This window comes from Ahaetulla prasina, chromosome 13, assembly GCF_028640845.1.
Source record: "Ahaetulla prasina isolate Xishuangbanna chromosome 13, ASM2864084v1, whole genome shotgun sequence".
Classification (NCBI taxonomy): domain Eukaryota; kingdom Metazoa; phylum Chordata; class Lepidosauria; order Squamata; family Colubridae; genus Ahaetulla; species Ahaetulla prasina.
The window spans coordinates 12687025-12699138 of record NC_080551.1 but is presented as its reverse complement, the minus strand read 5'-3'; the positions used below and the strand labels follow the sequence as shown (position 1 = coordinate 12699138).

General features: G+C 43.7%; 1 protein-coding gene across 1 annotated transcript in view; it reads left to right on the top strand.

Moving 5' to 3' along the window:
• NTRK3 (neurotrophic receptor tyrosine kinase 3) overlaps positions 1-12114 on the top strand; it is a 517214-nt gene that overhangs the window by 482291 nt on the left and 22809 nt on the right. The window contains exon 16 of the mRNA XM_058156317.1: positions 1113-1187. Coding sequence (XP_058012300.1) covers positions 1113-1187 — 75 coding nt within the window. The remainder of the gene's footprint in view (positions 1-1112; positions 1188-12114) is intronic.

Genomic DNA, 12114 nt, shown 5'->3' with positions numbered 1-12114 from the left:
AGATTATTTCACTAGGAAATCTGATGAGCGTGGATCCTGACCACAAAAAACATCATGCTAATCAATACACTCACCAAATGTATATCATTAGCCTAGCAGTTTGTGCTTTTAGGTTCAATGACTGAGAACAAGGGTGTCAAACTCAAGGCCTGTGGGCTGGATCTGGCCCTCAGGGTGCTTAGATCTGACCCATAGGGCCACCCTAGACTGTGAAGGACCAGTCTGCAGTGCCTCTATGGATGGCCCTTCCGAGCTCTGTTTTCATTGGCAGAAGGCTGCAGGAGGCCATTGCAGCCAAAAACAGAGCTCGGGAGCCCGTTTTCTCTGGCACAGCGCTTGGGCCACCACAGGCACCCATGACACGAGTGATGTTGAGCTGGTCCCACCCCACTCAGCCCCCCCAAGGTCAAACAGAACCCTGATGTGGCCCACAATGAACTCAAGTTTGACATCCCTGACCTAGAAGGAAGGGTCAAAAGATACCTAGAAGGACCAGAGGTGACATGATAGCAGTCTTCCAGTACTTGAAGGGCTGTCATAAGAAAGTGGGGGGGGGGCAACTTATTTACCAAAGCACCCGTAGGCAGGACAGGAAACAATGGATGGAAACTAACCAAGGAGAGAAGCAACCTTGAACGAAGGATAAAATTCCTAACAGCGAGGACAATGAACCAGTGGAACAAATTGCTTTGGAAGTTGTGGGTGCCACATCGTGGGAGATTTTTTAATAAGAACAGGGGCCGCCGTTCATCAGAAACAGTACAGGTCTCCTGCGAGAGCAGGGGGTTGGACTAGATGACTTCCAAGGTCTCTTACAACTCCGTTACTGTTTTGTTACTGGCTTTTGTAAAGGTCTCCTCACAGGTCGGTCACCTGCAGGAAAAAAAATCATACTCGCCATAGGCGACTATATACAAACCTGGGGGGGAAAAATGCATTAAGCTGTTGGAATGTTGCAGCCAGACAAACGATGGAGTTAAAGATACACCCTTTCCCTTCTTGTCCCCTGCTTCATCCCTCACGTCCCCCTCATCTTCCCTCCCTGCTTTTCTCCTCTGTTGTTTATTTCCCTCCTCCCCGATTTCTCCTTGTCTTCACCCATTCACTGTCAGGAAGTGACGCATCCGAAGGGCTATTACAGCAGAACGTGGCAGCAGCAGAGAATATCAGCCATGGCAGCTACAACAGTGAGTGGTTTTTGACTCGGGGACTGGAGGGGGGTGTTGGAAATAGACATTTGATGAGAACAAAGTGACCGGGAGTTGGGATGGATTAACGATGAAGCTCGGCATGCTCCAGATTAGGTCCTTGCGTATACTGGGAATCCAACAGATTGCATTTATTTAGAGATGCTGCTAGGATCAGTCTACACACCTTCACTTCCTTTGTAGGGAATGATGCTGCCATCTCTGAAACATTATCCATGTCATTGTGCTCAATCTAAAGGACTTCTTCCAGAATAAAATGGCTAGATGCACTTCAGGACTTCTTGAAGTTCTCTCTCTCTCCCTCTCCTCTCCCTCTCCCTCTCCCACTCTCTTTCCCTCCCTCTCTCCCTCTCTCCCCCTTCTCTCCCCCTCCCTCTCCCCCTCTCTCACACACACACTCAGGCATTTTCTCTTCCTGGGCTGCTCCATTCTAATTCTTTTTATGCCTTTACCTTTTCTTAACTGTATTTTGTGACATTGACCAAGCCACAGCAAGCCAATCATAAAAGAATCACTGGAACAGTTGGGTTCAGTTCTTGACGTCTCTAGGTAAATGAAAATACAAAATCAAGTTAAACATACAAAGGTCAAGGTCAAGGTTTTCTCTGTCCAGTCATATATGACTCTAGGGGGTGGTACTCATTCGGTTTCCGAGCCAAGGGAGTCAGCGTTATCCAAAAACATATTCTGTGGTCATGTGGCCGTCATGACTGTACACTGAGTCTCACAGAACTCTGTTACCTTCCCAACGAAGTGGTATCTATTTATCTACTTGCATTTGCATGCTTTCAAACTGCTAGGTGGGCAGGAGCTGGAGCAAGGAATGGGAGCTTACCCATCACACAATGCTTGGGTCCTGAACCCAGGCAGTCAGCTTCCCAGCTGACAAGCTCAGTATCTTTAACTGCTGGCCCAACAGATAAATCAGTCTTAAAGGCAAGATTCTTTTATTCTTAGTCAAACTCTTAACTGTTCTTAGGTCAGTCCTTCTCTGTCTGACCTTGACAAAATGAATTTCTTGTTTTGAGACTCTGCTTGTTTAAGGCCCTTTCCACAATACAGCCACATTCCAGATGCTTTGATTCATCAAATGTCCAATTCTTTTTCCTCAAGTCTATGAAATCCCTAAGTACATCTTGTACAATTCATTTAAAAATATAGCAATCAAATAATGTTAACTTCCTGGAATGGTGGCAATTAAAGCAATTAAGCTGCAATGGGGAAGGAACAGAAAATTCTCCAAACTGCCAGCTATTCTAGTGGGTGAATCACTCCAACTGCACTGCCATGCTATCTGAGACTGAGCTCTTAATATTTTGGAGCACAGATGTACAATTTCCAATAACTCAAAGAGAACATGGAGTTTCTCGGGATAGGTTAAAGGCCACAATGGAAAAGTACAACTTGTTTGTGCCAAAATTGTCTGCGTGATTGGACACTTTGCACACATCTTTTCCCCAATATCTTTCTCAAAACTTGAAGAGGTTCAGTTTTTGGTTCCATAGTGTGGATGAACTTCAGGAGTCACAAAAAAAAAAAGGCGTGCAGGTAGAAATGATTTCTCAACTAAGCTGCTGTGGTCCGCCAACAGCCTGCAGACCTGGCAGCAGAGTTGGACAGTGAGGAGGCCGGGGAGGACGATGGGCCAGTCCTGGAGTCAGGGGAAGGCCCAGATGAGGGATCTGAGTTGGAGGCAGAGACGGGGCCAGGGCAATCTGGGAGCGATGCATGGACTCCAGAGCCTCCAGCAGAGAGGCAGAGGAACAGGAGGAACCTGTTCCTAGTGCACACATGAGAAGAGCTGCCAGAAGGTTGTGAATGCTCCAACACTGGAAATTTTTAAGAAAATGTTGGATAACCATCTGTCTGAGATGGTGTAGGGTTTCCTGCCTGGGCAGGGGGTTGGACTAGAAGGCCTCCAAGGTCCCTTCCAACTCTGTTGTTATATTATATTATATTATATTAAGGCAAGAACAGCTGAAGCAAACAAGATGACTTGGGAGTAAAGCCAGAAGATGATTGGCCACTCCCATAAGGCTTAAAAGAGCAGCAACGAGCCGTTGGGTTCTTTGTAGAAAAGCAACGTTAATTCCAGTGCTTCTTGTCAGCGTCTCTTGACCTTTGTGGAGTTTTTGCCAAGAAAAGCCTTTGGCAGGTTGCCAAAGACAGCAGAGGTTGGTGATAAGGCCAAAGGACTGTTTATGAAGAATTTGTTTTGGACTAAGCTGAGAATGAATTAACTCTCAGCTGTTTTAATAAAACATAAGCTTTCTGCACACTGGTTATAGGCAGATCCATAGACATATTTCAAAGAAAAGATTGGTTTATGTAACTGTAGATCAAGTCCATGTGTCATGCTTAACCCATAAAGTGGCTTGCTTAGTTTACTCCTGATATATAGGCAGATCCATAGACATATTTCTATGTCACATGGCAAACCACAGTTTATAGCTTTGTGAGGTGTAATAGAACAAGCCAGTAAACCATAATTACAACAAATCTGCTTGCTTAATACAATAAGACTATTCTTAATTATTGTTGAGCTTTATTTTCATTTGCTAATTTTGCAACACTCAACATGTCTATGGAGATTCTCAATCATCCAGGTCATGGTTGTCCCAAAAATGCTTTTTCCAAAAGGCATCTGGACTTCCTTGTATTTTTTTTTCTTTGAAAACATTTCGCTTCTCTTTCTTAGTTGAGAAGCAAAATCTTTTCATAGGAAAAAAACAACCAAAAGAATCCAGTTGCATTTTAGGAAAAGCATCTTTGGGACAGCCCTCAAAATATTTGCATATTATGACTTGAAATATTTATATTTTATGTCTATATTTTCCACACTTTTGAAAATCAAACATATTTATTCCAACCTGTTCTTTCTGATACAGGGGTTCCCAAATTACGAGATGTAGCTCCATCGGGGAAGTGTTGACAGAATCCAGAGAGGTGTGACAAAGATTTAAGTTACATTGCTATACTAAATCCGCCTTCTCAATATTTCATTATATCCCAAAGGTGCTTTTTCAAGAGGCAACTGGACTTTCTGGTTTTTCTTTGAAGACGTTTTGCTTCTCATCCAAGAAGCTTCTTCAGTTGAAGAAGAACAGAGCTGAAGAAGCTTCTTGGATGAGAAGCGAAACCAGAAAGTCCAGTTGCCTCTTGAAAAAAGCATTTTTGGGACAACCATGACCTGGATGATTGAGAATCTCCATAGATATTTCATTATATCGTTTTCATTGTTCATTTGTTTAGATTTTTAGGGGAGGTGTGTACGTTAAAATTTCACTAAAGGCAGTTCGATGGCAAAAAAAAAAAAGTAGGAACCTTTGCTTTAATATAATTTACTTTTGAGCGATGACAATCGCAAACTGCATTTCAGATTTTCAGTAAATTTCATTTCTGGGGATAGATTGAGATAAATTTAGAGCCAAATTTGGACCCACTGATTTCTTTCTCCATTTCTTATTCATACCGGGAAGGAAGAAAATCACTTTTCTTGTATTGGTCAGGGAGTAACTAACTGAGCAGTGGAAAAATTGCCATCCATTTCTGTTTGGGCTCAGTGATGCTCACCGTTTTGATATTCTGATTTAGTTGAAGCAGAGAAAAAAAAAAAGTACGATGGGAAAGCCACCAAGATGCATTTCCAAGTGATACCCTTGGAGTACCTTAGCAGCTGTTTCCTTGGCTTTCTCATTATTTGCTTATCAGTTCCTGCTCGCTAACTAGGCTGCTGTGTCACTCCATAAATAAACACTTCAGTTTTTATTAATTCTTTTGGAGATAAGATGCAAAATGTAAGTTTTATCAAACTTCCATTCCGCTGGTGGTGTCTTGAGAATCGCCATCTGCAGCTAAGCAGCAATGTTTAAGTCGGGTGACCCAAGGGACACATTTATCCGCGTGCTTTTTTTTTTTTCCCCCTCTGGGGAAGAAAAATAAAAATTGAGTTTTTACATATTTGCAAAGAAGTGACTGGAACAAAGATGTAGAATGATCTCAGTTATAACTTTTGATTTAAAAAACGGGACGTGTCGAATGTATCTGGTCCGCTAACTTGGCACTCATCTGTATCAAACGAGACATTTGTCTAGATTAAGTGCCTGTTTGCATTGCGAAGTGCTGTAGCAAGCGCTCCTTTGACAGCACCCAAGCTTGGAAAATGGACTGTGAATTGTTATTTTTTAAATGTCAGAGAGCTGTATAATATTCTCATGAATATTTTCTAACAAATTATCAGGTATTATTAGACTATAATCTGAAAATAATTGCAGCATTTGCTTCATATATTGCAAGTATTATGGGGAAAGCAACACGAGGGGACTTAATGTGCATAAAAATACACTCATCTTCATACCAAGAGCTGTTAGCTTAGAAAAGATTAACCCCAACAAGAAGATCAGTGGGAGCCAAACAGGTACAAAGGAAGGAATAAGAGAACAGAATTGGAAAGGACCTTGGAGGTCTTCTAGCCCAACCCCCTGCTCAAGAATTTTGGATAAGATCTGGGCTCAAATCCTCACTAAGTTTGGAAGCTGATTTGGCATTTTTGGGATGATCTTCCCAATAGATTTGTTGAAGGATAAAATGTTGACCCTCTCTGTGGCTCAAAAAAAGACAAGACACAAAATTGCAATGCAGCCCTGATCCTTTTCTGTTTGTGCATGTTGACACCGTTACCAAAATCTTGAATTTTTGGGATGACCAGTGCAAATGCCACTGAATGGATGAGGGAAATCTTTCAGTGCTACATTGAATTATTGCTCTGATATATTGAGTTTATTGATTGATTTATTTTAATCTCAGTGGTTTTGAGAGGAATAAACTTGTTGCTGGGAAAGGGTTATTTAGTTGACTTTAAGTGGAAGACAATGGGTGATAGGAACGATGAGAAGATTAATAGTTGTACAGACTTAGTGAATAGTTTGACAATGTTGAGGGAATTATTTGTTTAGCAGAGCGATGACATTTGGGAAAAAACTGTTCTTGTGTCTAGTTGTTCTGGTGTGCAGTGCTCTATAGCATCATTTTGAGGGTAGGAGTTGAAACAGTTTATGTCCAGGATGTGAGGGGTCTATAAATATTTTCACAGCCCTCTTTTTGACTCGTGCAGTATACAGGTCCTCAATGGAAGGCAGGTTGGTAGCAATTGTTTTTTCTGCAGTTCTAATTATCCTCTGACATCTGTGTCTTGTTGGGTTGCAGACAGTTATAGAAGTGCAGATGACAGATTCAATACACCCCAAATCCATAATACAGTCCACGTCAACCTTCCTTTGATGCTCACTTGTGCAATGAATGGATCTAGGAGAAAAATAAAAAGTTCCTTTTCCCCCCTCATTTGCTCTTTCATCTCTTGGTATAAGAAATAACGGAAGATATTATAGCTGTGTGAAATTTCATTTTGGGGACATGATTCAAAAGCAGTTGAATCCAACCAGCTTTACACCTTCAACTAGATGCCTCCAAATAGATTTGGATGATTTGTACAATTCTGCTCCCACAGAAAGAAAGAAAAAAAATCTCTTTTCCCAAATTGATTCAGAAATCCAAACCAAAATCCACCCAATTTGACAGATTGATTCACATGGCTGAATGAAATCCAAGAAAGACTGTGGAAGGCATCTCAGTGTTTGAACAGCGTTGATTCTCCGAATCAAACCAAACCAGCAATTGAAGTTAGATTCCACCCACCCACCCCACCTAAATCACACAGGTTGTAAATGCAGTTTTGCCTGCTTCAAATGTTCTCCTGAATATCTCTGTTGTTATTCTTATTGTTGTCGGGAGGCAGTGGAAATTGTCTTGGAGAATGGAAACAGATATGTGTGGAGTTTTGTGGGGTGGTTTTAAGATCAGAGTCGGATTCAAGTAGTAGGAAAATTTCAGGGCCTTTATAGCTTTTCTCTAGCTTCCAGATAGGCCTTATGTGTCCCATAAATTCATTTCCAGACCAACTCCAAAAAGTGTATAGCTTTCAGGTCTGAATACATGTTAAAGTTGTTGGAATGGAACGGAAGGGAAGGGAAGGGAAACAGGAACAAGAACAAGAATGGGATGAAATGGAACAGAACGGAACAGAACAGAACAGAATGCTTTGTTTGGCCAACCGGTTGTTAAGGAATTTGTCTCCAGTGCAGAAGATCTCTGTACATGCAAAGCAACAAAATATTCCACCATCTCCATCTCCCACTCCTTCTCCTCCTCCTCCTCCTCCTCCTCCTCCTCCTCCTCCTCCTCCTCCTCCTCCTCCTCCTCCCAATAAGGGAGGGGGGGTCTAAAGAAGATAATAGGAATGATAAGTGATAAAACTATAGAATAGAATAGAATAGAATAGAATAGAATAGAATAGAATAGAATAGAATAGAATAGAATAGAATAGAATAGAATAAAATTTTTATTGGCCAAGTGTGATTGGACACAGAAGGAATTTGTCTTGGTGCATATGCTCTCAGTGTGCATAAAAGAAAAGATACATTCATGAAGGTACAACATTTACAACACAATTGATGGTCAATATATCAATATAAATCATAAGGATTGCCAGCAACAAAGTTACAGTCATACAGTCATAAGTGGAAAGAGTTTGGTGATGGGAACTATGAGAAGATTAATAGTAGTGCAGATTTAGTAAATAGTCTGACAGTGTTGATGGAATTATTTGTTTAGCAGAGTGATGGCCTTCGGGAAAAAACTGTTCTTGTGTCTAGTTGTTCTGTTGTGCAGTGCTCTATAGCGTCATTTTGAGGGGAGGAGTTGAAACAGTTTATGACCAGGATACGAGGGCTCTGTAGAAATCTTCTCAGCCCTCCTGAGAATCCGTGTCTGGGAAAAGTTTAATTCCTATCTGTGAGATTATTATTGTGGAACACGATACAAGTCAGCCCACCAGACTGCGGCCACTTTAGTGGTGCATCAATGAAAACTGAGGTGTTAATTGTATCATTAGAATCCTGAACTTCAGGTCTTGGCGCTGAATCTGTCAACCTCATTGTTACCTTTAAGGGAATATTTTCCTCCTATTTCTTTTTCCCTTCTTAAAATCTTAATAAAACAAAATGTCATCGGGACAGAATTGGGAGGGTAATGACAGATTCCGTTTCTACAGATGGAGCTCTGTAGAGGGAATGTGGGGCTTTCACATCCAACCCCATTCAGAATGGGGAGGGACATTAAAAAAAAGAGGTAACAGAGGAGTTGTTCTCATTTCCACTGATGATGGTTTAATTATTTCCCAGATAGTTAAACAACATAAGTAACCAGTTCTGGAGTTATTTTTGTTCCAGACAGTGCCAGGCTGTATCAAAACAAAACCAGTCCCTTCTAGCTTAGTTAACTAGCTTAGTTAACTAGGCTAAGGACGTTATGCAAGTGTAACTGGAGGCAGGATTCGATACAAGTATTCCTCGACTTAACGACCACAATTGAGCCCAAACGTTTGTTAAGTGACTTTTGCCCCATTTTAGAACCTTTCTTACCCCAGCCATTGTTCAGTGAGTAACCGGGTTCTTAAGTGAATCTGGCTTCCCCGCTGACTTTGCTCATCAGAAAGTTCACAAAAGGGGAATCACGTGACCCCAGGATGCTGTAACCATCATAAGAACATGAGAGTTGCCAAGCAGCGGTTCTCGGCCCTAATGACCGGCTGGGTGGGAGTGGCCATAGTGGGCATGGCCAGAGGGAGTGACAGGCAGCACTCGGCCTCTTGAACCCCCCTGGGAGCAAAAACAGGCCACGGGGGGGGATGCGCCCCCCCCCGTGCCCCGTTTTGGGCCTAGTAGGCCTCCCTGCAGCCTCCTGGGAGTGAAAACAGGCCACGGGGGCGGGGGTCTACCCCCCACCCCATGTGCCCTGTTTTGGGTCTAGGAGGCTTAGGGAGCCAGAAATGGGTGGGGCAGGGAGCAGAGGTAGGTTTCAGCAGGTTCTGACCAGTTCTGGAGAACCGGTAGCGGAAATTTTGAGTAGTTTGGAGAACCGGCAAATACCACCTCTGACTGGCCCCGCCCACATCTATTCTCTGCCTCTGAGTCCCAGTTGATTTTTTTATTATTATTATTATTTGCATTTATATCCCGCCCTTCTCCGAAGACTCAGGGCGGCTTACGTTGTGTTAAGCCAGGGGTGTCCAAACTTGGTCCCTTTAAGACTTGTGGACTTCAATTCCCGGAGTTCCTCAGCCAGCTTTGCTGGCTGAGGGACTCTGGGAGTTGAAGTCCACAAGTCTTAAAGGGACCAAGTTTGGACACCCCTGTGTTAAGCAATAGTCTCATCCATTTGTATATTATATACAAAGTCAACTTTTATTGCCCCCCCCAACAATCTGGGTCCTCATTTTACCTACCTTATAAAGGATGGAAGGCTGAGTCAACCTTGGGCCTGGTGGGGTTTGAACCTGCAGTAATTGCAAGCAGCTGCTGTTAATAACAGACTGTCTTAGCAGTCTGAGCCACCAGAGGCAGGAAAAAAGGGGGATTTTGCAGTAAGCTTCCCCTGCCACGCCCACCAAGCCATGCCACACCCACCAAGCCACGCCCACAGAACCGGTAGTAAAAAAAAATTTGAATCCCACCACTGGTGGGGAGGGATGGGCACAGCCAGCAATTTAACTACCGGTTTGTCCGAACCTGCCTGAACTGGCTAAATCCACCCCACCACTGCTAAGTCCCTTTTCTCAGTGCTGTTGTAACTTTGACATTATATGAGCTGTTGTAAGTCAAGGACTGCCTGTATTGCTCCTATCTTTGGGCTTTATAAGATGGCGTTCACTTTCTTTCTTTCTTTCTTTTTTTTTAAAAAAGAGCTCTGACTCTAAGGTTTAATATTGATTGCAAAGGAGCCTGTTCTCTGATCCTCCAGAGAGATGCCATGGCCCTTGAAGGTTATTAAAATGTCCAAGTCAGGAAGTGTTGAGCATGTTAAGAACTTAATTACCACTTCTGCTGCTGTGCTTCAGTGTCTAGTCGAGGCTGTAGTGGTGCAGTCAGAAATATTCAGATATTTACCCTGCAACTATTTGCAGGATTTACAAGGTCACCAGCTACCATTTAATTAGAATATTGCAAGTTCACCCCTGATAGACTTTGGAACTAACGAATTATTACCGAAATATAGATCTTACTTCCCATAATATGGAAGAATGAAAACACGAGAGAAACAAGGAGCAAAGAGAAGTAAAATACGTATAGAGACTTGGAAATGTAGTATCTTGAAGGAATAACACTTTGATAAAATAGTCTTCTGGATCAGATGTCAGGGTTCTAAGTAACACCGCCAACGAAAGGAAACTCCGAGGCTTGAGTTTCCTCAAAGTTCCATTTTATTAGAGATCTCATATTGGCACACCTGGGAAAACCCGAATCTGAAAGCTTCCAGGTTTTCCCAACCCAAATGAAAGTTCAAGTCCCTGCCCAACACCCACATGTCCATCACATGGTCCAATCAAAGCACCATCCCAACTGGAGATGCCTCCCAGTTCCAGCCGTCCAGGTGCAGGGCACTGTCGTGTCCCACTCCTCCGCTGACGGCCGGGTCAGGGAAATCCGAATCAGGCTTGCCTCTGCAGCTCTGCCCAAAGTCCTAGCAAAGTCCTCAGAGCAGGCAGGAGACCAGTAAGTGACTTCAGCAAGATAAGTTCGACTTTGCCTGACTCAGAGACTGCCAGAAAGCAGATCCTTTATATAGGCCATGGGGTGTGGCTCCATGACTCAGCACTCATTAAGGCCTGCCCTTCCCTTCCTTCTGTTGCCCCCGCCTATCCAATCTTCTGATGCGAGGGTCACTCCAATCAGCTGTTGTTGGAAGTAAACTTTCCTCAGGCTCACATGCTGTGGAGGAGGGGGAGGGGTCTAGCTGCTCTGTTTGCCTGGGCATGGAGCCAGGGCTGGGGCCGGGGGATGCTCCCTCCTCTGCAGCCTGCTTGGGCATGGAGCCAGGGCTGGGACCGGGAGGTGCCCCCTCCTCTGCAGCTTGTCTGGGCATGGAGCCAGAACTGGGGCCGGGAGGCATACATTCCTCCGTGTTCGGGAGCAGATAAGCAGACCCCGGCTGCGGTGAGAGCAGACAAGACACAACAGGCACGGTGTCCTTGACTCTCTGAGAAAGAAATGTTATTTTGACTATATATCAGCCTGGCTCAATACAATTCCCTCTCCCAGTTTCACACGGTAGTAAACGTGAAAGGCCTGAAGAGCCAACAAAAAAGATGGCTTCCAGGTCAGACATCAGGTGGGATTCCTTGCTGAGCTATGGCAGTTGAACACCAGTCTGAAGTTCCTTCTCCTGTGATGTTAATATTTGTCTGAGTTTGCATAATATGTTGAAGAATAACCAAACAAGCTTGTACCAAAGATGCTTTTTCAAAAGGCAGCTGGGCTTTGTTTTTCCTTGAAGACATTTTGCTTCTCATCCAAGAAGCTTCTTCAGTTGTCTTCTTTGGTTCGCTTCTTGGATGAGAAGCGACATGTCTTCAAGGAAAAACAAGTCTAGCTGCCTTTTGAAAAAGCACCTTCGGGACAACCATGACCTAGATGACTGAGAAACTCCATAGACAGCCAAACAAGCTAGATTTACACAGCATAAGTCACAGAAAAGAAGGTTCCTTCAAGTTACTCTTCCCAACATTTTCAGAGGGGATTTGCAAGTGTGTCGTGTCCCACTCCTCCGCTGACGGCCGGGTCAGGGAAATCCGAATCAGGCTTGCCTCTGCAGCTCTGCCCAAAGTCCTAGCAAAGTCCTCAGAGCAGGCAGGAGACCAGAAAGTGACTTCAGCAAGATAAGTTCGACTTTTGCCTGACTCAGAGACTGCCAGAAAGCAGATCCTTTATATAGGCCATGGGGTGTGGCTCCATGACTCAGCACTCATTAAGGCCTGCCCCTCCCTTCCTTCTGTTGCCTCCGCCTATCCAGT